We start from the raw sequence: 23,674 nt of genomic DNA, 5'->3' as shown, positions 1-23,674 counted from the left end.
AGCTGTGTTTCAGCCAATCTGGGAAGGGTACCCAGGAATTTCATTTAAAATCTGCACCTCAGGGGTCGGCCCAGTGGCATAGTGGTTAAGTTCACGCACTCCATTTCGGTGGTCCGGGGTTCGCAGGTTCAAATCCCAGGCACGGACCGATGCATCACTCATCAACCCATGCTGTGGCAACATCCCACATACAAAATAGAGGAAGATGGGCACAGATGTTAGCTCAGGGCCAATCTTCCTCACTAAAAAAATAATAATAAAAAAATATAAAATCTGCACCTCAGTGTGATTATCAAAAATGGATGATTGGTAATATATACCCTATCTCGATGTCCTTGATCCTATTTAAAACCCCTTGATCCTGAGGGGCCAGGGGAGGAGAGCCACACCCACAGGGACCTGATCCTCAGCATGACCTCCGACCTCAGCTCAGAGGCTAAAGACAACAGGTGGCCAGCACTCATCGAGCACCACGTGCAGGCCCAGTGCCCGTGGCTCGGCTGCCGGCTGGACAGGCGAGAGCACAGGCACGGAGTGTCTGCCCCTCCCCTCTGGACAATTGTGTGCATCTTGAAGATGCAGCGGAACCTTCGCCTCCTGGTCCCTCCTCTCCCACCCTTCCCCAGAGCCCCTCCCCTCTGCAGGCAGCCAGGTTCCCCGCCAGGGGCCTGAGGCCGCAGCACTGGCACAGGGGCACAGTGTTCTGTGCGCAGCAAGTGTCAGCTGACATCCGTTCCTGAACAAAATCACACAAGTGAGTTCCCAAACTGAGGTACAAACCTAAGGCTCCTTTGAAAAATTTAAGCAAGTAGGTTACTCTATATTTTGTATTTTTCTCATTTAAAAAAGGAATATATATTCATAGCAGAGGTCCAAAAATACAGATAAGCAAAAATGGAAAAAGTATCTATCCCATAGAAATACCAGATTTACAGAAATGGGACCCTTCTACACACTCTGAAAGATCTTTGAATCCAACGCTTCCTCCCGTTAGAAGAAATTACATCACAGGCTTCATCCACTTGAAATACTGAGCTCAGCTAAAGCACGCAGGTATTTTAGAGGTCCCACTGTCTTTCTCTCTCACGAGAACAGCTCTAAGAAAGATCAGTAAAACCTTAACTACGGGGACTAGATGGATCAGAGGGACAAAGGAGGCCTAGGCAAAACATTCGTGGCGCAGAAGGCTGCTCGGACCCTCAATGGTACTGTTACCACACCCTGCTGTTTAACTGAGTAAAATGGTATAAGAGAAACAGCACAGGTGAAGTGACAAACCCTGTTCTGAGTGAGAACTTACTGTGTGTGTGTTTTTAAAGAGCATCACAAATTAATGGAAAAGTGAAACATTCACAAAATGGTGCCAGAACAACTAGTTACTTGGGGGAAAAATCTACTGTATATCCTAAACCAAAAGAAATTCCAAATGGGCTGATAATTCCATATTAAACAATAAAAAACTAGAAAAATATACATGACTATTTGTAAAATCTCTTAAGAGGGTAAGACTTCAAGCTTAAAAGTAAACATCACTAGGGGCCAGCCCAGTGGCCTAGTAGTTAAGCTCGGCGGGCTCCACTTTGGTGGCCTGGCTTCGGTTCCCAGGCACAGACCTAAACCACTCGTCAGCCGTGCTGTGGCAGCGGCCCACATGCAAAACAGAGGAAGACTGGCAACAGTTATTAATTCAGGGCCAATCTCCCTCAAGCAAAAAGAGGGAGATGGCTCTTTTTGGCTACAGATGTTAGCTCAGTATGAATCTTCCTCAGCAAAAGAACGAAAAAGTAAAAATAACTAACTAAATAAAAGGAAAAACAATTACTGTTTTGACATTAAAATTAAAACTTTAGTCCAAAGAAGAAAGTAAAAGGCCACTAACCACCTGGGAGAAATATAAGCCACCCTAAAGCTGCAGGCTAATGTCCTTCACACAAAGCGCTCATGCTAGTAGAGAAGAGAAGGCACCAAGAAACGCACGAACATTAGAAGTCAGGACAGGGCCGGCCCCGTGGCTCAGCGGTTGAGTGCGCACACTCCGCTGCTGGCGGCCCGGGTTCGGATCCCGGGTGCGCACAGACGCACCACTTCTCCAGCCATGCTGAGGCCGCGTCCCACATACAGCAACTAGAGGGATGTGAAGCTATGACATACAACTATCTACTGGGGCTTTGGGGGGAAAAAATAAATAAATTAAAAAAATCTTAAAAAAAAAAAAAAAAAAAGAAGTCAGGACACAAAGGGGGATATATAATGCCTAAAAAAAGACTGAAGCGTTAAAACTCACCAACAATATTAGTAATGAACAATACAATACACAATCCAATTAGGAGAAGGGGGTTGTTCTTAAGGCTGCCCAGTGCACCAAGGCCCTGAGACAGGGGCCCTGTGGCAGCAGAACTCCCCAGAACCTGCTCCAGAGAGCCCCCTGGCGATGTTCTTGTGTCCTGGGACTCAATAAGTCCACCTCTAGGGGCCTATCCCAAGGAAATAATCCCAAATACCAAAACGAGTTTATACCCAAAGCTAGTCATTACATCATTGCTTACAAGAGGATGGAAGTAAGGAAGCTGATCAAAGTACCTAAAAACAGTGGAATATAAGGGAGGCATTTAATCAACAGTAATGTGAAATAAAGTGAAAAAGCAGGATGCTAACTCAATGAGATTGTGCTGTGCATATTCAATGTAATAACAGTACAGAAAAAGACAAAAGAAACACTACATATATACTGCGTATTTGAACTACAAATGTGTGATTTTCTATGTTCAAAAATTTCCAACCTCTCCACATGGAGCATACCTTGCTTTTATAATGAGACAAAAATATCTGCTTTTCAAAATTAATGTAATAAGAATGACGACAGGGCCGGCCCCGTGGCTTGGTGGTTAAGTGCGCGCGCTCTGATGCTGGTGGCCCGGGTTCGGATCCCGGGCGCGCACCGAGGCACCACTTCTCCGTCCATCCTGAGGCCGAGTCCCACATACAGCAACTAGAAGGATGTGCAGCTATGACATACAACTATCTACTGGGGCTTTGGGGGGAAAAAATAAATAAATAAAATCTTTAAAAAAAAAAAAAAAGAATGACGACATACTTTTCCACTGAAGCACTTCTATCAAGGAATACTCGTATGGAAATGTCTTGTCATCAATGTTAACATCTTCGAGAGTTACATGAAATGCAGCCGATACCGGTTCTGTTCACAAAGGGAAACTGCAGGTGGTAAAGGGGAAAGCATTCACACCTGCCAGCACAGTGAGCAAGACAGGCAACTCCTCCATGAAATGCCAGACTGGGGACAATGCCGCACATGACCCATGACCTTAGTGTAACAACCCACCAAAAAAGGCTGAGAAATATGCGAATCAGAACCCGGCGCACGTCTGCGACGTGCTATGAGGTGGGTTAACCTAGGGCAGCTCTAAGACCTCTTCCAATCGCAGCATCCGCCCATTCTAGAACACTCGGAGAGAAACACTACACAGCACGGGGCTGCATCTACAGCCTGCAAACCAGCTGGAACATTCTCAACGCGCTGAAAACCAGCCCCAACCATGAGAAGTGCTTGCTGGTCCTGACCACTAGATGGTGCGCGAGAGTCCCGTCAGCCCTTGAGCCATTGGTCCCCACGCCACCCGGGGTCTCTGGTGGTCACCTTTCCTCGAGGACACCAGAGAGGGAATAAAAGTTCAGGGCTTCGCCCCCCCACCCCAGCCCCAAAGGCACGATGCTCCATGAAGTGAAGCTCAGCATAACTCTACGGAACCCTCAGTACCGCTGGAAAAAAAAAACATATTTTTCATTTAACAAATTTGGCCAACATTTGTAAGACCGCACACAGTGTTGGTAAATATAGGGAAAAGGTGACTTTCAACTTGTTCAACCTTTCTAGTAACTGCATTTAAAACTCCTAAAATGCTCATTCCACTTCTAGGAATTCACCTCTAAGAATCAATCAGAACGGTACAAAGCTTCATGCAGAAATGTTCGTGATAGTTTTAATTGTACTAACAAATTGGCAGGGCAGCAGTCTACGTGTCCAAGAGGGGACTGGAGAAGCAATGATATATTCACACCGTAATCACGTTCTGGAAGACTGAATGAAGCTCCAGGTCTGTCTGTCGGTACCTGGTACGGCAGCTGGTGTGCACAAGCGTGTGCACCAACATGCTCGCGGACAGAACACTCGCCCAGACAGCGGCAGGACAAAGGACAGAGCAGTCACATCTCTAGGGGGATGAATGTCCACAAGAGTTTTATTTTGTACTTTATACTCTTCTTTATTTTCCACAACACACATGATTGATTTCATAATTAGAAAGAAACCCAAGTTTTTCAGTCCTTGTTAAAATCATAAGAAACCTCTGTCCAGCGAGCCTCCCCGTCCCCCAAGTGAGCCTCCTCTGCCCCCAGGTGACCTTCCCTCTCCCACCAGGTGAGTCTCCTCCGCCCCCAGGTGACCTCCCCCTCCCCCCAACCCCCCCCAGGTGAGCCTCCCCCTCCCCCAGGTGACCTTCCCCTCCCCCAGGTGACCTCCCCTCTCCCCAGGTGAGCCTCCTCCGCCCTGAGGTGAGCATCCCAGGTGGGCTCAAGTGTCTCCTTCCTCACTCCTAAAATCAGCTTCTCACATCCAGGCTCTGCCCTGTGGTTTAGCAGGTGCTTTCACAAACACCTCATCCAATGCCCCCAACTGCCCTATAAATTCAGTGCTTCTCTTCCCACTTTGTGCAACAAGGTCATGGCCATAGCCCAAGTGTACAGTGACCCTGAATGAGGTGATACCCATTTTCCCAATCAAAATATCCCAAAGTTTTTTAGAGCCTATTTTCAACTTTCACAAATGTACAGGAGGGATAAAAGCCAAATTTTCTAATTTATTTACTTTACAACCATACTTTATTTATTTTGTGTGTGTGTGTGTGTGTGTGTGTGTGTGTGTGTGGGAGATCAGCCCTGAGCTAACATCTGTTGCTAATCCTCCTGTTTTTGCTGAGGAAGACTGGCCCTGGGCTAACTTCCGTGCCCATCTTCCTCTACTTTATATGGGATGCCGCCACAGCATGGCTTGACAAGCAGTGCGTCGGTGCACACCTGGGATCCAAACCTGAGAACCCCAGGACGTCAAAGTAGAGCACACAAACTTAACCACTACGCCAGCGGGCTGGTCCCTCTATACACATATTTTAAATCACATGTGAAAGAAAAGATTAATTTACAAAAACTGCTTTCTTCCATATTCACATTTCATGAAACAGTTTACTCAGCTCTGAAATGTGTTTCTGGCACTTCGGAGACTCTGGCCCACTCCTTGGGTCATCTGACCCAGCTCATCAGATAAAACCACCTTCACCTGTTTGAGGCACAGCCTGGTTTCCAGTTAACATAGAATGTTTAGAGACTTTTATCCCAAACCACAATGACCCAATCACAGCTTGTGTCCTCCACAAACCACCGCTCTCTACGTGACTTTCAAAGGCTTGTCTCACTACCACCACCCCACAGGTGAGGTCATGTTCAGGAATAACTGCTATATCTGTTCTAACTCTGCACTCTCGTTGACAGGCCCATCAGGTGACCCGTGAGCCCCTGACCCAGCGTCGGGTGACCCGTGAGCCCCCGACCCAGCAGCCAGGGACCCATGAGCCCCTGACCCAGCGTCGGGTGACCTGTGAGCCCCTGAGCCAGGGTCTGGAGACCCGTGAGCCCCTGACCCAGCATCTGGTGACCCATGAGCCCCTAACCCAGCACTGCTGGTGGACACGTCAGGTTCAGAGGTCTCCTGCACCCAAACAGTGCTGGTGCTCCCTCAAAGAAAGCAAAAGAGTTCTGGGGAGAAGCAAGACTTTCCCAGGCCCGTCAGCCAAGTGTCCTCCTCTAAGGACAACACAGACATACAGGTGACACAGAAGGCACATAAGACAAACCCTCTCAGAACATACCAGTCACACATCGACCAACACGCCGCAGGGGGCTGACTGGGCACTTACTTGGACACAAGCACAGCAGCTGCGTCCCGGGCCTTGTCGCTGACCACCAAGTAGGACTGGAAGAAAGGACAAAGGACAGGCACTGTTACGCCCATGATGTAGAGCTCAGGGACCCACTCTGCTGGCTAGCCCCACACTCAGCTGCTCCCCGAGAGCCCAGGGTCAGGAAGAAGCTTACTGGCAGAGGCCAAATTCCAAAGCTGCACAAACTACCCCTAGACTTGAGCTGACAGCTGCGGCCACCAACCACTGTGCGCACCCTCGGGTAACAGCCTAACCCATGTACAGCCCGGGATCACACCCCTGAAACACACATCTGCAAAAACAGCAGAAAAATGAAACCCGTCTGTGTTACCCAACTGCAACAAAGAACCACGGTGTGTCTGCGGGACACACTTGGGAGCCATCAGCATTTTAGTGTCCAGGACAATCAGGAGGCCCCACTCAGACGGAAGAGGACCTAGGTTGGGTACAAGCGACCAGCTGTTCTTGGGAGGCCCACCTTAAGAGGTTTCCAATTCTCACCTCAACCAACTTTTTTCCAAACAATACACTTACAAGATCTTTTCCTGGGGCGGGCTTTCTGGAGGACAATCCCATACAGAGTGCCATACCTGCAGACATGTACTGCCCTATCTGGTCACCCCAGATAGAAGACAAGCACAAAGGGTATGCAACAGGCAGGCCATCATCACACTGTTTTTAACAGAACACAACCAGAAACAAACAAAACGTGCACCTATAAGAGGATATGTTATAAATCAGAATACAGTGGAGCACGTTATCCCCTAAAGGCTACGAGGGAGACATCTACTCGCTGACGTAAGACATTTAGAATATACTACTAAGGGAAAAAACAGGCCACAGGACAAAAAGCGGGCACCATGGAGCCATGACGAGTGTGGCCTCAGGAGTCGGACGGACTGCCTGCCTGCAAACCTGGATCCACCACTTACAACAAGGGGACCCAGCTAAGTCACTGATGTCTACGCCTGCTGCCTCCTCAGTAAAACGAGGACAGAAACAGTCAACTGCCTCACTAAGGAGGTTAAATGAGTTCATATAGGAAAAGTGCAGTGTCTGGCAGAGAGCAGGCACTCGGTGACTGCTTAGTATAGGTAAGCCTGGCAGGCCGACCCTAAGATGGTCCTGTGTCTTCCCTTCAACGTGGGTTGGACACAGTGACTTGCTTCTAACCAACATAATTTGGCAAGGGGTGGGATACCCCTTCCTGATTAGGTAACACGTTACTGTGACCTCTGTCCGGCTCGAAGACCCTGCCCCTTGCTGGCTTAGACAGAAGAAGCTGCCACACTGGAGGGCCATGAGACCAGGAACAGCCAGCAGAGCACCGAGGCCATCGGTCCAACACCCTCGAGGGCTGACTTCTGTCAATCACCATGAGAGCATGGCAGTGGACCCTGCCCCAGGTGAACTTTGACCTCAGCCTGAGGAGACCTTGATGCAGAGGGACCAACAAAGCCATACCCAGATTCGTGACCCACAAAAACTGTGAGATGATAAACGTGTGTTAAACCACTCAAGTTTGGGGTAACTTTTTACACAGCATAACCTATGTCTATGTGTGTACCATTTACATCAGGAAAAGTCTGAAGAAATACACAAGTGTCACCCCTTGGCACTAAAATTTGAGAGATTTCAATTTAATATCTTCCTGCTTCTCTTTATTTCTAGTTTTCCTATAATGATCATGCATTACTTATATGTTAAAATTAAATTTAAAACGGACCTTTATTTTCTCTTATCATTGCCCCCTGAAACCTCTTATATGTCATTAATAGGCTTAACAGAGTATTTGCATTATCTACAAATGAAATCTGATAAAGTAATTCATCCTGACCCCTGTGTGAATTATCACAATTTCAAAGTAAGTTATGAAATGGAATTGTACCTCACTGAAAAACAGTAGCAGCAGTTGAAGAAATATGGAAATGTCAAAAGTGTACCTGATTAAACTCTAAAATCAAGACAGCATGAGAACGAAAGAGAACAGTAATTAGCGGCTAAATATTTGCATAATCACATTACCTCTGCAATCTGGAGAATTCGGTCCATTATGGACATTCGAACTTGCCCATGTTGAGTCAGAAGGTTCCCATCAAGGCGTGAAAAATCGAAAGGGATCAGGCAGGTCGTGGAGAGCCACAATAAAAGCATGTAGCGAGTCTCCCAAGTCTAAGAAGTTAAATCAAAGTAAAATGATTCCTGTGTAAAGAACAGAGGTGACTCGCACGCCCCACTCAGTCCTGCTGCCCTTCCTGCCCACTCAATGCCTTCACAGGACCTTCAAATGCTGCCGACCTCAGAGGCTGGGGTGCAGACCATCGTTAGCTCCTCCCGTGTCTCTCCCGTATCCACATACCCCCTCAGTCATACGGACTTAGCTACCTCAGCAGACAAAAGAAACAGCAAAGTGATGAAAAATCATAATACACCAGTATAACAGTTTCTCTTCACTGGCACCCTTCAGCGTGCAATCGGCCTTTTAAGAAAGTGGAAAACAGGTAAAAAGATAAAAACAGAAGGCTTAGGAATAAAGAAAAAAATTCTCAACTTGCAGTCAAAGAAGAGTGCCCTTATCTTCAGCAGTCAATAAAACAAGATTCCCCTTTGGCCCTGGAATCACCCATGAGTAGAGGAGGAGAGCAAGGGCATGAGGAGTAGAGGAGGAGAGCAATAGAAATGCTCACCCATGTCTTCAGCTAAAATCGGGCACATTCCCACCAAGACAATTCACACAGTGGTGCAGTTATAAACTGTGTACTCCTCTGAATGCACACTGTGCAGAAGAGTGCCCCACGGTAGGCCTGACTGCTCTCCTTACAAAGGCCTGCTTACAAGACTGGCCATATCAGCAGGCATCTGGGAACACAGATTTCGGGAGGGCTCCCACAGTTCCCTAAATGAGGGTGACTCTCTGTGCCCAGACTGTTTGTACAGACCACATGGTTTATGCTGAAACCTGCTTTCCTTCTGCGAGTCTGGAGTTTTGGTATGTGCTCAGCAGAAAGTACACTCATGACCAGCTCCCCATAAAAACACTGGGCAATGGTCTCTGTGACCCTTCCCGGTAGACAACACTTCACACACGTTGTCACAAGTAGGTGCTAGGGGAATTACAAGTGCCCTGTGTGACCCAGCTGGGAGAAGACTCCAGAAGCTTGCTCCTGGTTTCCTCCAGACCTCACCCCACGTGCCTTTTCCCTTTGCTGGTTTTGCTATAATACATCATAGCCATGAGAATGACTACACGCCGAGTCCTGAGAGTGGTCCTAGGCAATCATGGAACCTGGGGTGGTCTTGGGGACCCCCAATATAGTTATATTTCAAGTTAAAAAAAATTTGGACAGCGATATAGTTATTGCCACACTGTATTTAGGCATATATTTTCTTTATAAATAGAAAATACAAAGAGCATATTTTAAAACAAAATAATTTAAAATAACATGTAAAAAGGGAAAGCCAAAAGAATAAAAGAAAAGAGAGGGAGGGACACAAACAGCATAAGATAAAACTGAAGGAAACAGTCGATGAAGTTTCCATTGCAGGACGGGAACAAACAGGGAAGAAAGAAGAGGGGGGAGATGAGGAGGAGGAGAAAGGAAGACTCACTTCATGGTCTTTGGGATTCTGATTTGTAAACATATCTAAAACAGGCTGCACATCAGCTACTTCGTGAGGAAATAAACGAAGAAACGCTTTATATCCTCGAACCTATCAAATAAAAAAAGTTACTGAATTATTACATAATTAGAAAATATAGAAAGTAACAAGATTTTTCTCTTTCCTCTATCATCAAAAATCACCACCTATGCCACCCAATGATCAAAGAGAATTATATCAGGTTACAGCCATACAACTCAGTAAGGCTATACAACAAGAAAGCTATCTCTGCTTCTTACATCATTTCACAAACATGCTCTGTCCCAATCTGATTAATGAACCTTGTATGTGGTTCATCAGAAATATAGATATGTTATATGAACTAAAAAACTTGGCTTATACCTTGTTTATATGACTGCCCTCTGACATTTATGAGGAGTAAGGCCTCGAGAACCTCAAAGGTCCCCAAATTCATTAAGCCTTCCATAAAATGCAGTGGCACTAACACCTTCAGGAGGGACCCCATACTCCACCAACCGAGCTGCAGAGAAGTGTGCATGACAGCCCACCCAAGGTGCTCTCTCACCGGCCAAGGGCCCCTCTTCACCATACAGCAGGCACCACTACAATGTGAAGCCCCACAGAACCACAAACGCCACCCTGAGATGGCAGAGTCACTCCCATGGTCAAAACTGCAAACAGTAAGTCTGAAGGCCAGCACATGAATCACCTGGGAGCTTGTGAGAATGCAGAGTATCAGGATCCCCCCAGACCTATTCTCTCAGAGCCTGCATTACAAAACAAGATCCCCAAGAAACTGTACATTCAAGTTAGAAACGTGCTTCCGCTTCCACCAGCTTGTTTGCTTTTTCCTGTAAGAAACTTTCCTGAATTAGTCCTATCTATAGCTCCCACTCGCTCACTGGCTCCTCCTTTCCAGGTAGATGGTGCTTGATCTATTCAAATGCAAGACGCTAAACATCTCAGACACTGTTTCAGCCAAAGGGCCCCCTGGATCACTAACATCTGATCCCCAACATATGGTAAAAAAAAGAAAGAATGAAACCCACAACTTATGATGTAGAGAACCATTTTCCTAAGAAATAATATTTTGGAAAGTAACTTCCGGATCAAGTATATTAAGAAAGTAGTCTGTCAACTATAAAGTGTTATATAAATGTTACCTTGGTGATGATGTAAAGAAATTTAAAAGCCAGATGTACAAGGTCACCTGGAGATGTCTTATCTTGCACTATATCCAACAACAAGTCCATCATCCATTCTAAGGAAAAACATATACAAAACATTTGCTATAAAACTAAACGTCAATATGATATTAAAACAAACACCAAAAAAAAAAGTGTTTATTCAGAAATCTAAGAATGGTTCAATATTAGTAAACCTATATAATCCAAGTATCAATAGAGCAAAAGAAAAAACATTTTCATCTTAAGTTTCTAAAAGTGCATTAGAATTAACAGAACATTCATTCCTGCTTTTAAAATGCAGGGAAAATATTCTTATTTTAAAAAAATAATTCTATCTCAAATCAATATCTAATACCATGATTTACAGAAGATACCTGCCACAACTACGATTTAGCAACCATCTGGTTCTAATCAATGTAATAAGACAGAAAAAAAAGGATTTCCACTTCTAGTTATAAAGGAATAACTGATACAGAATTGCCCTACCACTATGAACAAGACAATTGGACCAATATATATACAGACACTGGAACAACAGGCAGTGCATGGTAACAAACCCACTGTGATCTATAGCTGCCCACGTGGTAGGAGGTAGTTCTTAGAACTCAGTGCAGGGAGGGGGGCTCAAGAAGGCTGAGTCAGCTGAAATTTGCAGGGCAGCGTACCAAAGAGGAAGCTAAACAGACAATGAACTCCAGCAGTCTGCAGAGGGCCCCTCGAGTCTTTGGCTGAATCTTCACATGCATGGGGTAAGTCCACAAGGCCAGGTAAGAACAACTGCCAGGAAGCACTAAGGCACAGAATTCCCATAGCTCACACAGTGCTGACATTCCAATTCTATCAAGCCTGAGTGCAGAGTCCTTGATGGGCACCCAGAGCAACCAGCAGACATTCCAGAAAAGTCTTTCCACAGTAGTAAGGCTAAATTAGAGAAAAAACTAGACCTGCCCTAACAAAGCTTAAAAAGGATTAAAAGGATATACATGATCTGCAATTAACTAAACTGCCTGCCAAACTTCAACACTCTTTAAAGACAAAAAACTTAAAACACCTAACAACATAATCACAATGCCCACCACTCAGTCAAAAATTACTGGACATGTGACTGTCTAAAATTGCTGTGACCCCTAACAGGAGGAAAATCAATCAACAGAAAGAACCCAGAAATGACAAAGATAGTAGAATTAGTAGATATCAACTTTAAAACAGGTACTATAAACACGACAAATATGCTCAAGGATGTAAAAGAAAACATGAACAATATGAGGCAAGAAATAAAAGATATTAAAAAAACAAACAGAACTTCAAGAGCTGGAAAAAATAAGATCTGAAATGAAAAATTAACTAAATGGAATTAACAACAGATTAGACTACAGAAGAAAAGAGCATAGAACTTGAAGACACAGTAATAAAAACTTATACACTAAGGGGAAAAATGGAGACTAAAACAACTAAACAGCCTCAGCGACATGTGCAACAGTATCAAGTGTATCAGCATATGTGTAACTGGAGTCCCAGGAGGAGAGGAGGGAGGCAAGGACAGAGAAAATATCTGAAGAAATAGCCAAAAATTTTCCAAATTTGATGAAAATTATAAACCCATTAATCGAAAATATTCAACAAACTCCAAGCCAGATAAACAGAAAGAAAACTACAATATGGCATGTCATAATCAAAAACAAAACTACAATATGGCATGTCATAATAAAATTGGTGAAAACTAGCAATAAAAAGAAAATTCTAAAAGCACCCAGAGAAAAAAGCACACATTACATAGAGGAACAAAGAAAAGAATGAAGACAGACTCCTTGTCAGAACCAACACAAGCCAAAAGGCAGTAGGAACCACATCTTTCAAAATGCTGAAAGAAAAAACTGTCAACCTAGAATTCTATAACTAGTAATACATCTTTAAAAATAAAAGTGAAACAAACTACCATACAAAAGCAGAAAGAATTCATCACCAGTAAATCTATACTAGCAGAAATGTTAAAGTAAATTCTTCAAGCAGAAAATAAATGATAACAGATAGAAACTACTATCTATAGAAAGCAAAGAATAAAAGTAGAAATGGTATATACATGAATAAATATTAAAGACTTTTTTCTCATTTTTAATTTCTTTGAAAGAAAATTGAGTGTTTAAAGTAAAAATTGTCACACTATACTGTAAAGTTTATAACATACATAGAAGTAAGGTATATGACAAAGAACAGGAGGAGGAAACAAGAGAATTTGGTTGTGAGGTTCTTACACTATACACAAAACAATGCAATGTCATTTGAAGGCAGATTGTGATAAAGTGAGGATATATATTGTAAATCCTAGAGCAATCACTAAAAAAATAAAACAAAGGAATAGCTACTCAGCCAACAGTGGAAACAAAGCTGAATACCAAAAAATGCTAAATTAATACAAAAGGAGGTAGGCAAAGAGTAAAATGAAAAAAAAAAACAGATGGGACAAATAGAAAGCAAATAGCAAGAAAGGTGATTTAACTCTATATTGACAGCGACATTAAATGATCTAAACAATTAAAAGGCAAGGATAGATGGGATTTAAAAAACGGAAGACCCAACTATATTCTACCTACATGAAATGCACCTTAAAAATAAAAACACAGCTAGGTTAAAAGTAAAACAAAGGAAAAAGACATATCAAGAAATCACTAATCATAAGAAAGCTGGAGCAACCAGATCAGTGTCAGACAAAGGCGACTTCACAGCAAGGATCACAGAGAGAAAAAGAACACTTCAATTCATTACGAAGACTTAACGGTTCTATAAGTGTATACACCAAATTACAGAGTTTCAAAATAAACAAAGCAAAAACTGAGAACTGAAAGGAGAAAAACAAATCTATAATTACAGTTGAAGATTTCAATACTCCTCTCGCAGGGACTGATAGAATAACCGAAAAGAAAGTCAGTAAGGATATACAAAAGCCCTAAATAATATTAACCACCTTATTTAAATAACATTTATAGAGCACTCCACCCAACAACAGCAAAATAGACATTCTTCTCAAGTACATATGGAACTTTCAACAAAACAGACCATACGCTGGGCCATAAGTCTTAATAAATGTAAAAGATTGCAATCTGCCTCTAGGAAATGCAGAGTAAAACTAGAATGAGATACCACTATGCACCTACTAAAATGCTAAAATCAGAAAGACTGACAATACTAAGTCCTGATGAGGATGTAGGGCAACTGAAATTCTCAGAGATTGTTGGTGGAAGTGTAAAATGGTACAAACTTTATGGAAACAGTATGGCAGTTTATCATAAGACATACACATACTATACAACCCAGCAATTCCACTCTTACATATTTACCCAACAGAAATGAAAACATACATGCACCCAAAGAACAGTCTGTGAATGTTCACAGCAGCATTGTAACAGCTCAAAACTGAAGACAATCCACATGTCCATCAACTGGGGAAAGGATCAACAAATTGTAGTTCAACAGAAAAGGAACTACTGATACATGTAACAACATGGACGAGTCCCAGAAAGATTATTTTAACAAAAGAAGCCAGAAAGTAAAATACAGTAGATCAGTGGTTGCCCAGGGCCAGGGTGAGGGGGACTGACTGCAAAACGACATAAAGTAACTTCTTGGGGTGATGGAAATATTCTACTCCTTGACAGTGGTGGAGGTGCACACATGTATCAAAAATCAAACTGTATACTTAAAATGGGTGCACTTTATTATACATAAATTATGCCTCAATAAAGTTAACTTTAAAAATTTTTAAAGGAAGAATGAAAACATATAACCATGGACAAAGAGATCAAGCTAGCACTATTTACAAACTATATAACTATTTATTTACTTGCTTAGAAAACCCAAAAGAACCAAATGAAAAACTAGTGAAGTACTTCATTACACAATGAACCTTGAAAATATTACGCTAAGTTAAAGAAACCAGGCACAAGAGACCTATAATGTCTGGTTTCATTATATGAAATGCTCAGAATACACAAAGCTACAAAGAGAGACAACAGATTAGTGGTTGCCAGAGACCAAAGGGAGAGGCAATGGGGAGGGACTGCTGAGGAATATGAGTTTCTTTTTGGGGTGACGAAAATGTTCAGGAATTAGTGATGATGGTTGCACAACTCTGTGATATACTAAAAAACAATGAAGCATATACTTAAAAGGGTGAACTCTATGGTATGTAAATCGTACCTCAATCAAGTTGTTATTTTAAAAAATATGTATGGGGCCCAGCCCCGTGGCATAGCAGTTAAGTTCGGTGCACTTGGCTTTGGCGGCCCGGGGTTCACGGGTTCGGGTCCCAGGCGCGGACCTACACCACTTATCAGCCATGCTGGAGTGGTGACCCACGTACAAAATAGAGGAAAATTGGCACAGATGTTAGCTCAGGGCAAATCTTCCTCAGCAAAAAAAAACAGTGTGTATACACATACATATTCCATTACCAGTGTTGCCATTTACAAAATAAGTATATAAAATATATCTTTGCCGTCTGCCAGCAAAAATCAGTTAGAAAACAAAACAAAGATAATTTCACAAGAGCAATAAAAGATAAAACATACTTACAAATAAACCTAAAAAAATGTTTCCAGGAATCACCTAAAGAAAATTAGCAAACTACCGGCCGGCCCCGTGGTATAGCGGTTAAGTGTGCGTGCTCTGCTGCTGGTGGCCCGGGTTCGGATCCCGGGCGCGCACCAACGCACCGCTTGTCAGGCCATGCTGTGGCGGTGTCCCACATAAAGTGGAGGAAGATGGGCATGGATGTTAGCTCAGGGCCAGTCTTCCTCAGCAAAAAGAGGAGGATGGGCATGAATATTAGCTCAGGGCTGATCTTCCTCACAAAAAAAAAGAAAGAAAATTAGCAAACTTTACTAAGGGACACAGAAGATTTCAATAATTAGAGACATAATACCACCTTCTTAGATAGGTCTTTACAAAATTCAACCTTGTAAAGACATCGAATCTCCCTACATGAATTTTTGGATTTAACAGAATTCCAAAGTGATTTTCTGGGGTGATAAAATAATTCTAAAGTTCATCTGCATTAATGAAAGGCCAAGGTAATAGTCAGGAAAATAAGAAGATCAGATTCAAACAAAATATATTACAAAGCAACTAATATAAACCAAAATGACAAGGATAAAAGAATGGAAAGCCTGGAAACAAAGGCCAATATATGTGAGAAATTTTTTTTTTTTTTTTTTTGGCTGAAGAAGATTCGCCCTGAGCTAACACCTGTGCCAATCTTCCTCTATTTTGTATGTGGGTCACCGCCACAGCATGGCTGTCGAGTGGTGTAGGTCTCCATCTGGGAACCGAACCTGCAAACCTGGGCTGCCAAAGCAGAGTGTACCAAATTGTCTGGATGAGAGGACCCTCCCTTTTGCACTCTGGCTGGGGAGTGGACTTAAAGGTCAGGATTATGTGAATCTTGAGATGTTCGTCTGCGAGATAAAAATCATTGAATGTGACCAAAACTTTGCAGACAGTAAAAAAAAAAAAGAGATGATGTTTCTTTTCTGGCACGGCAAGGTTGATGTTTATTGATGTTTATTGACTACTTATCATCGGGCTATGGAAGATAAGGATAAAATACAAGGGAAAAGGTACTCTTGGAAAAAGAAGTTTCAGATTTACAGTCCCAGCTGATGTCACCCAAAATAAAAACTCTTTCCTTGCCGTGAGCCTGGCATTCTAGTTTTAGTTGGCCCCTCTTAAGTGACAAATAGAGAGCCTAAATATGTATCCAATAATAATTTGCCAAGCCAGCCGGGAGGCTCTTTGTCCGTGGCTCGGTGGCCCTGGGCTGGGTGGGATGTCCTGAAAAACAGTCCAGCAGCTGCCTAGGTGATTTGCCCTAGGGACTGCTCCCAGGGCTTTCCACCTGACCTGGCACCGCTGACCCTGGGCATATTTTTCTTATGACAGGGAAACAGGCTCTAGAATTATTTGTTTGTTTGTTTTTGCTTTCACCAAAAACTCCCTTCCCCTCCATCTGGAGTCCTGTCTCTTTAAGAGGCAGGGCTATCCCTACTGGAGTGGGAATAATTGTAGGACTCTTAACCCAAAATCTGTTAGATACATCTATCTGTTCTGTTTGGGATCCCATTTGACTGTCTGTTCTGTATGTTTGTAATTTTGAAGGGGGGAAGTTCCATCTGTCCCCAAGGAGAGCCCTCTGGGCCACCTCTTGGCTAAATGGGCTATATTCAGCTAGGAGCCCAAGTCCAAGAAAAAGATAGTTTTTTTTCTTGTAACACCACATGGCCACAATATTCCATAGACTCCAGAAAAAAAAAGTGGCCAAAATGAGGCAATTTCAATTTACCAAAACTGATGTATTTACTTATGCAATTGGAAAAAGCCAACTAAAAGGTTAAACAACTAGTGGGAAGCCTATTTTAATCCTTTGAGGTTTTTAAATAAAATCAGAAATACTGTATTGCCTCTTTAAGAAAAAATAATTAAATAATTAAACATGCCGGCAGCCGAAGCTGAATCTGCTGCTCCCCTCCCCTCTCTTGCTGAGCTTCCCGCTTCAACTCCCCCGGAATTCCTGATCTAAAATTAAGCAAATAAAAATAAACTTTTGAAGTAATTTGAAATTGGGATGGCTATTCTGGAGAATCTGTTTCAGATGAGTTCACCTTAAGGGTCACCCTTAAAAGAGAGGATTCGAAACCTCTCACAATGAAATACAATCTTTAATGAATACATAGAGACTTCTAAAAGACAAAGTGATTTCAAAAATAGCTTCCAAAATCTTTTTGGTAACTTAAAGCTTTAGAGTTTTGCTAAATTAAGTTGATAAAAATTTATTGAGTCTCTGGGTCATTCCCACATAAGAGAAAACATTAAAAATTGGTTACTAAGCATAGATTTGTCTGCCTTTGGTTTCTTATCTCAGAGAAACTAAAAGATGCTTGCGTTTATTAATAAACATGTTCCGTGCATGTTGAGAAATTTTCTGTGAAAAAATACACATTTCTAAAAAGTCTGTATACAAAAAACAAAATATATGTTTCCCATAAAAAAGATATAAAAAAAATATTTTTATTTTATTAAAAAAGATAAATTTGTCCTAAAGTACTAAAAAAAAAAAAAGACATGGGACAAATTCTAAATATAAAAAATAAATGACAAAAGGTTTATAAAAGTAAAGCCCTGAGGAGTTTTACACATGATCAAGTTGGCTAAAGTGGATAAAAAATTAAAATTTGACTTTCTCTCTTATAAAGGTAATTTTCTTAAACTTTTAGTCTGCTCTTTATATAAAGATTAAAAGATATTCTTTTGAATAATTCTATATAAAAGGCAAAACACCTATGTTTTGTTAAACTAATTTCCTATGTTCAAAAAGACTAAAGTCTCTCTATTAAGGTTTTTCTTTTTGTTTTTTGACTGTTTTAACTCTCTGTTTGCCTTTCACTATTTTTGTTATCAACTTGATTAAATAAATAACTAGGCATTATTTCCTATTTGACCAAGTGTTTTAAAATCTTTTGATATTTTTGATAAACTTCTGCCAAAATTAAAGTTTTTTTTAACTTAAAAATTACAAAAAGACACGATTATGATGCCAAAATACAACTGTTACTGTATTTCGTGTTGATGCTCACAGTTCTTTAATTTCTACAAAACAAAAGTATAACTCTTATGCTGATCAGCTGGTGCAAAGTCATACAACACACAACCCAGGCTTAGCACAATGGGTCCACGAAAAGAGTGGACACTTGGGAAAACAAACTTCATACAGATATTCCTGCTGTGTTCGCTATGCTGTGCTGCAACTCCATGTCTGCTGCAGACCTACACACCAACTAATACCTCTGTAGGACAAGCTTTGCCCCTGCACTGTTAGACCAACTGCTCTATACCAGTGGGACCTATAACCTGGACTATAAAGGGCCAAGAAATTTGGTCTCAGAAACAACAAGCAACTTCGCAATATAAGATAATTTCTCTATTACCCTGCCTTCTGCTACCCTCCGTGATAGGGGCTGGTCTGGACTTCTACAAGCTAGTTTGTTAGGCCTAAGTGTTACCGTATCTAATGTTATCTTTGATGCTGTACATGATTTACAAGATCAAGTTAATAACATTTCATATTCTAAGGGGTTATTTGATTGGTTACCTTCGGGTTTGGGTCCTTTATCGTGAGATAGTTTTATAATTATTATAGTCATTGGATTTTGGATTCTTGGATATGCCTTATATACTTGTGTATAAAGTTCATTATCTGTGCATATGGTGTCTTATGGTTAATGGAGATGGCCACGGCCAAATATGTCTTGACATGAATACAGCCATGTTTGGCCGCTCCATTGACCTACAGCCACCGGCACAAAAAGAATTATAAAAGCTGCTCTCTGCGTGGTGGGAACTGGCCCTTCTCCCACGGAGAGAGTTGCAAGTTGTAACATTTCAAGGTTCTTGGAGCGTCGTAGCACGGGATGGACTGGCCATCTGTGCCGGGCTAGGACGATAACCAAAGAGAACAATACACGTACACAACTACTGGGCTGGGACGTTAGCCAAGGGGCTCAGTGCATGTACGCCACTGATACCCATTTTGTGCATGGGAACGCTGGATGCTTGCTCTCTAACTCTGTAACTGCTTATATAAACTGCTGGAACCTGAGACCTGGTGAGCGTTCCGCCTGTGGAAGGGACGCCTTGCCCAGGATGTGTGATCCTTGCCCAGCCGTGTCGATTGACAGGACTCTCCCGGCAGTGGGGCGTGGATGTTATGAGTAATTGATTTATTGTGAAGTAACTGATTTAATGTGTTCTCTTTTCGGTCAACCTGGTGTTTCTCTTTCCGGTTGATTTGTGTCATTTCCCTTCAGTCGATCTGGTGTTTCCCTTTCCGATCGATCTGATGTTTTTCCCTCTTATTATATGACCTATTCAGATCTGCTGCTATCTCAGCCGATGTGGATGTTTTCCCTTTACAGTCGAGCTGGTGTTTTTTCCCTCTTATTATTTGACCTATTCGGATCTGTTTGCAGACTATCGCCTTTACTATCCTCTATATAATAAAATATACCTTCAGTCCATTTGTTTGAAGTGAAAAGTTTCTTTTACGTCTCTGATCGAATCCCCAAACCTCTCATAACACAAACGTAACCACTATGCCACAGGGCCAGCCCTATGTGAGTATTTAATTCAGATCAAAAATGGCATTTCAAACGGGGGGTGGGTGGGGTGGGCAGCTGAATTATTCAACAAATGAGGCTTACATATCCAATTAGGAAAAATAAACTTTCTAAAGCACACCACCAAAGGCCAAACACAAGAAGAAAGTGATAGTTGTGACAACATAAATATTTTTAAAATTCAATACACAAAATACACCACATAATATTAAAAGGCAAAAGCAAAAGGCATGAGGGGCCGGACCCATGGCTTAGCGATTAAGTGCGCACACTCCGCTACTGGCGGCCCGGGTTCGGATCCTGGGCATGCACCGACCCACCGCTTGTCTGGCCATGCTGGGGCGGCGTCCCACACACAGCAACTAGAAGGATGTGCAACTATGACATACAACTATCTACTGGGGCTTTGCGGGGGGGAAGGAGGAGGATTGGCAATAGATGTTAGCTCAGAGCCAGTCTTCCTCAGCAAAAAGAGGAGGATTAGCATGGATGTTAGCTCAGGGCTGATCTTCCTCACAAAAAAAAAAAAAAAAAAGCAAAAGGCACGAAATGTGCAACATATGACAAAGGACCAGCGGCCATGACTATGGTTGCCATTTTCTTGTTCCAGTTCATTTGATGACAAACTCTCAAAAATCATTCAGATCACTAAACAACTCACAGTAAGTGCTAATGTTCTGTGATGCACTATGGTGAAAGGTTTCTGGAAAGAATAAAGGCAGTGCCACAGGTCCAAAGTTGTTACCCATAGAGAAGAGGGTAACACACCATCTTTTACCTCTTGAGCAACGACCACACCTGCTTTCTCAGTGAGAAATGCCATGAACCCAAGACGTGAACCCAAGACATCCTGCCCTGAGCCCACTGCCCCATTGCTCTCCTCCAGCACAGCTAGGCAGAGGCTGGCTTCTCAGACATCAGAACCACTTTCCCTGGGGCTAGCCCTCTCCCACATACCCCCAATCTTCACTTATCCCTCTTGAGGCCTGCAAGCTTTCCTAGGAGGAAAGGAAGACAGGGTTGATCCCAAAGAATTCTAGAATCCAGAATTTAGAGAATTTCTAAAGCATTTGTTTAAAACAGTATGAGGGTCTAAGTGGACTGTCTGGATTTAAATCCTGGCTGGAACACTTACTAGCTGTGTGGCCTAGCCAAGTTTCTTAAACTCTCAGAGCTGTGCTGCAGTTTCCTTCTCTATGAAGTATGGTTAATAACCACTGACCTTCCATAGGTACTATGAGGTTACTGTGAGGATCAAATTAGCTGATTCATTTAAAAAAGCATTCAGAACAAGGCAAAAATACCAAGAGTGAATGGATACGAATGGACAATTCACAGATGAAGAAACATTGTACAAATCTAACAACGTATGTAAAAAAAATTTACCCTCACAAGGAAACAACAAAATGCAAAATAAAACCATGTAATGCCTTTAATAGGTAACTTTATGCTTACGTTGGTAAAGATTTCAAATATCCAAATCCAGTCTCGCAAGGACATAAAGAAAACGGCACTCTCACACACTGTTGATGGAAGTAAGAGTTGAATTCAAAGTTATCAAAGGCCTAGCTTCTCCACTTCGAGGAAATTACTGTAACAAAATATTAGGAAAACTGCACAAAGACATGTGTTAAGGATGTTTGTTGGGCTACTGGCAAGAGTATAAAACTGGACACAGGTGTCCATAGACACCTCAACCCACTGCTCCTGAGACCCAGTAAAATAAGAGTACATTTGCACAAAAGGGAAAATCCTCAACAGTGGCAAGAATGAGAAGAGAGAGGGTTCAAAGACTCCTGGGAGAGGGGCAGGCAGGAGGGAGTAGCTCCAGATTCCACAGGCAAGAAGCCCACAGCATACTAACCTAATAACATCCTGCCTGTGCTGCCCAGGAGAGCCCAGGGCAGGGCTCCAGGCTCGGGGGTCACAGTACAGTGGAGCCCAAAGCAGGGACTGCCACCACCACAGCCCCACACTCACACTCACCTCAGGAGGACGAGCAGCTTTTATCCCAGGGCAGAGCTCTGAACAAAGGCTTAGGACAAGTGAAGAACCAGTTCTCTGGAGGAGACGTGAGCACTCCAGATAAAAGCCTTCACTCTGATCTGGAACAGCCTCAGTGTGACAAAAAACTCGACCCACTCACTTGCTCCCAGAGAAAATCTGCCCATCAACTCACGCCACACTGCCCCACACAAAACTGACCATCAGAATCCCGTTCAGGAAAGGCTGAGCTGGAAATGCTCCAACTTACAAAAGAGAAAAAGGAGAGCCGTCATCTGCATCCATTTGGTCTTAAATATGGACAGAACCAGCAACGTGAAAAGACCAAATAACACAGAAAAGCTGACCCCAGAGGAAAGAGGAGAACCTGGGGAGCAGTAGAGAACAGCTAGAACTCGGCTCAGAGAGATCAGAAAGATACCACAGCCACTGCATGAGAACAGACACCAGGAAAGATTACCCCACACGCGTATCTCAACTCTCCCACCCCCAAACCCCCAGTAAAACAGCGATCAAGTAATAAACAGACATAAATACAGAACAAAAAAGAGAAAAGAAGAAACAACAGCCAAGAGATGTCAGCAGTGACTCGGAAGCTGGAAAGCGGCAGCAAGACCCATAGTAACTGAGGAGCAGCCAGAAGCGGCCAGAGGTCTGAGGCACCAGGGACAGCCCAGGACAGGACACAGGTGGGGCTGAAAGCAGGAGGCGTGGCCTAAGGTCCCCTGGTCCCAGCCCCTTGCCCAACCACGCAGACAAGAGGTTTACTCTCTAGATGGTGAATACCACAGCCACTAGCCACACTTGTTTAAATTTAAATCAAATAAAATTTAAAATTCAGTTCATCAGTCATACTAGCCATATTTCAAGTGCTCAACAGTTACACGTTGCTAGTGATGACCTTACCAGACAGTGCAGACCTAGAACATTCCATCATCACACAAAGCTGTATTGGATAGAGGTGGTCTGGAAAGAGGAGGCCTGCGAGTCCTGGAGCTGGAAGCCAGGCACGGCTGACAACAGCCACACAGTGCCCGACTCAACAGGGAGTCGGCATTCTGGGCAAGAAGGCCCACAGTGGGACCTTCCCCCACAGGCCACAGTACCCAGCACCCAGGATGTGCTCCCCAGTCAGGAAAACTCAGCCTGTGAGATGACTTTGAGATATACTAAACCAAGGACGAGAGCTCTTAGAAAATAAAAACTGTCAAATAATTTCAAGAACATCTTCTGTGTGCAAAACAAAGATCAAAAAGCAGAACTATGAGGGGCTGGCCCAGCAGTGTAGCAGTTAAGTTCATACGCTCTGCTTCAGCTGCCCGGGGTTCACAGGTTCAGACCCTGGGCACAGACTGACACACTGCTTATCAAGCCAGGCTGTGGCCGCATCCCATATAAAGTGGAGGAAGATGGACACGGATGTTAGCCAAGGGCCAATCTTCCTCGGCAAAAAGAGAGGATTGGCATCTGATGTTAGCTCAGGGCTGATCTCCCTCACACCACACACACAAAAACATACTTAAGAAAAAAAAAAAGCAGGGCCGGCCCCGTGGCTTAGCGGTTAAGTGCTCACGCTCTGCTGCTGGTGGCCCGGGTTCGGATCCCGGGCACACACCGACGCACCGCTTCTCTGGCCATGCTGAGGACGCGTCCCACGTACAGCAACTAGAAGGATGTGCAGCTATGA

At 43.0% G+C, this 23,674-nt stretch overlaps 1 protein-coding gene across 7 annotated transcripts in view; it reads right to left on the bottom strand.

Annotated features, from left to right (window-relative positions):
* TBCD (tubulin folding cofactor D) overlaps positions 1–23,674 on the bottom strand; it is a 202,786-nt gene that overhangs the window by 175,477 nt on the left and 3,635 nt on the right. For 6 of the 7 annotated variants that reach the window (XM_087441863.1, XM_087441861.1, XM_087441864.1 and 3 more), the window contains exons 3-6: positions 10,796–10,893; positions 9,621–9,722; positions 8,037–8,183; positions 5,988–6,043 (exon numbers count right to left, since the gene is read on the bottom strand). In XM_087441863.1, coding sequence (XP_087297989.1) covers positions 5,988–6,043; positions 8,037–8,183; positions 9,621–9,722; positions 10,796–10,893 — 403 coding nt within the window. Of the gene's footprint in view, positions 1–5,987; positions 6,044–8,036; positions 8,184–9,620; positions 9,723–10,795; positions 10,894–23,674 lie in introns of those variants that run through there. The other variant, XM_087441866.1, reaches the window with a different exon arrangement.

This window comes from Ceratotherium simum, chromosome 16 (genome assembly GCF_057802395.1).
Source record: "Ceratotherium simum simum isolate JZ-2026a chromosome 16, ASM5780239v1, whole genome shotgun sequence".
NCBI classification, from domain to species: Eukaryota; Metazoa; Chordata; class Mammalia; order Perissodactyla; family Rhinocerotidae; genus Ceratotherium; species Ceratotherium simum.
The sequence above is the reverse complement of the archived record's forward strand: the minus strand, read 5'-3'. Positions and strand labels throughout refer to the sequence as shown.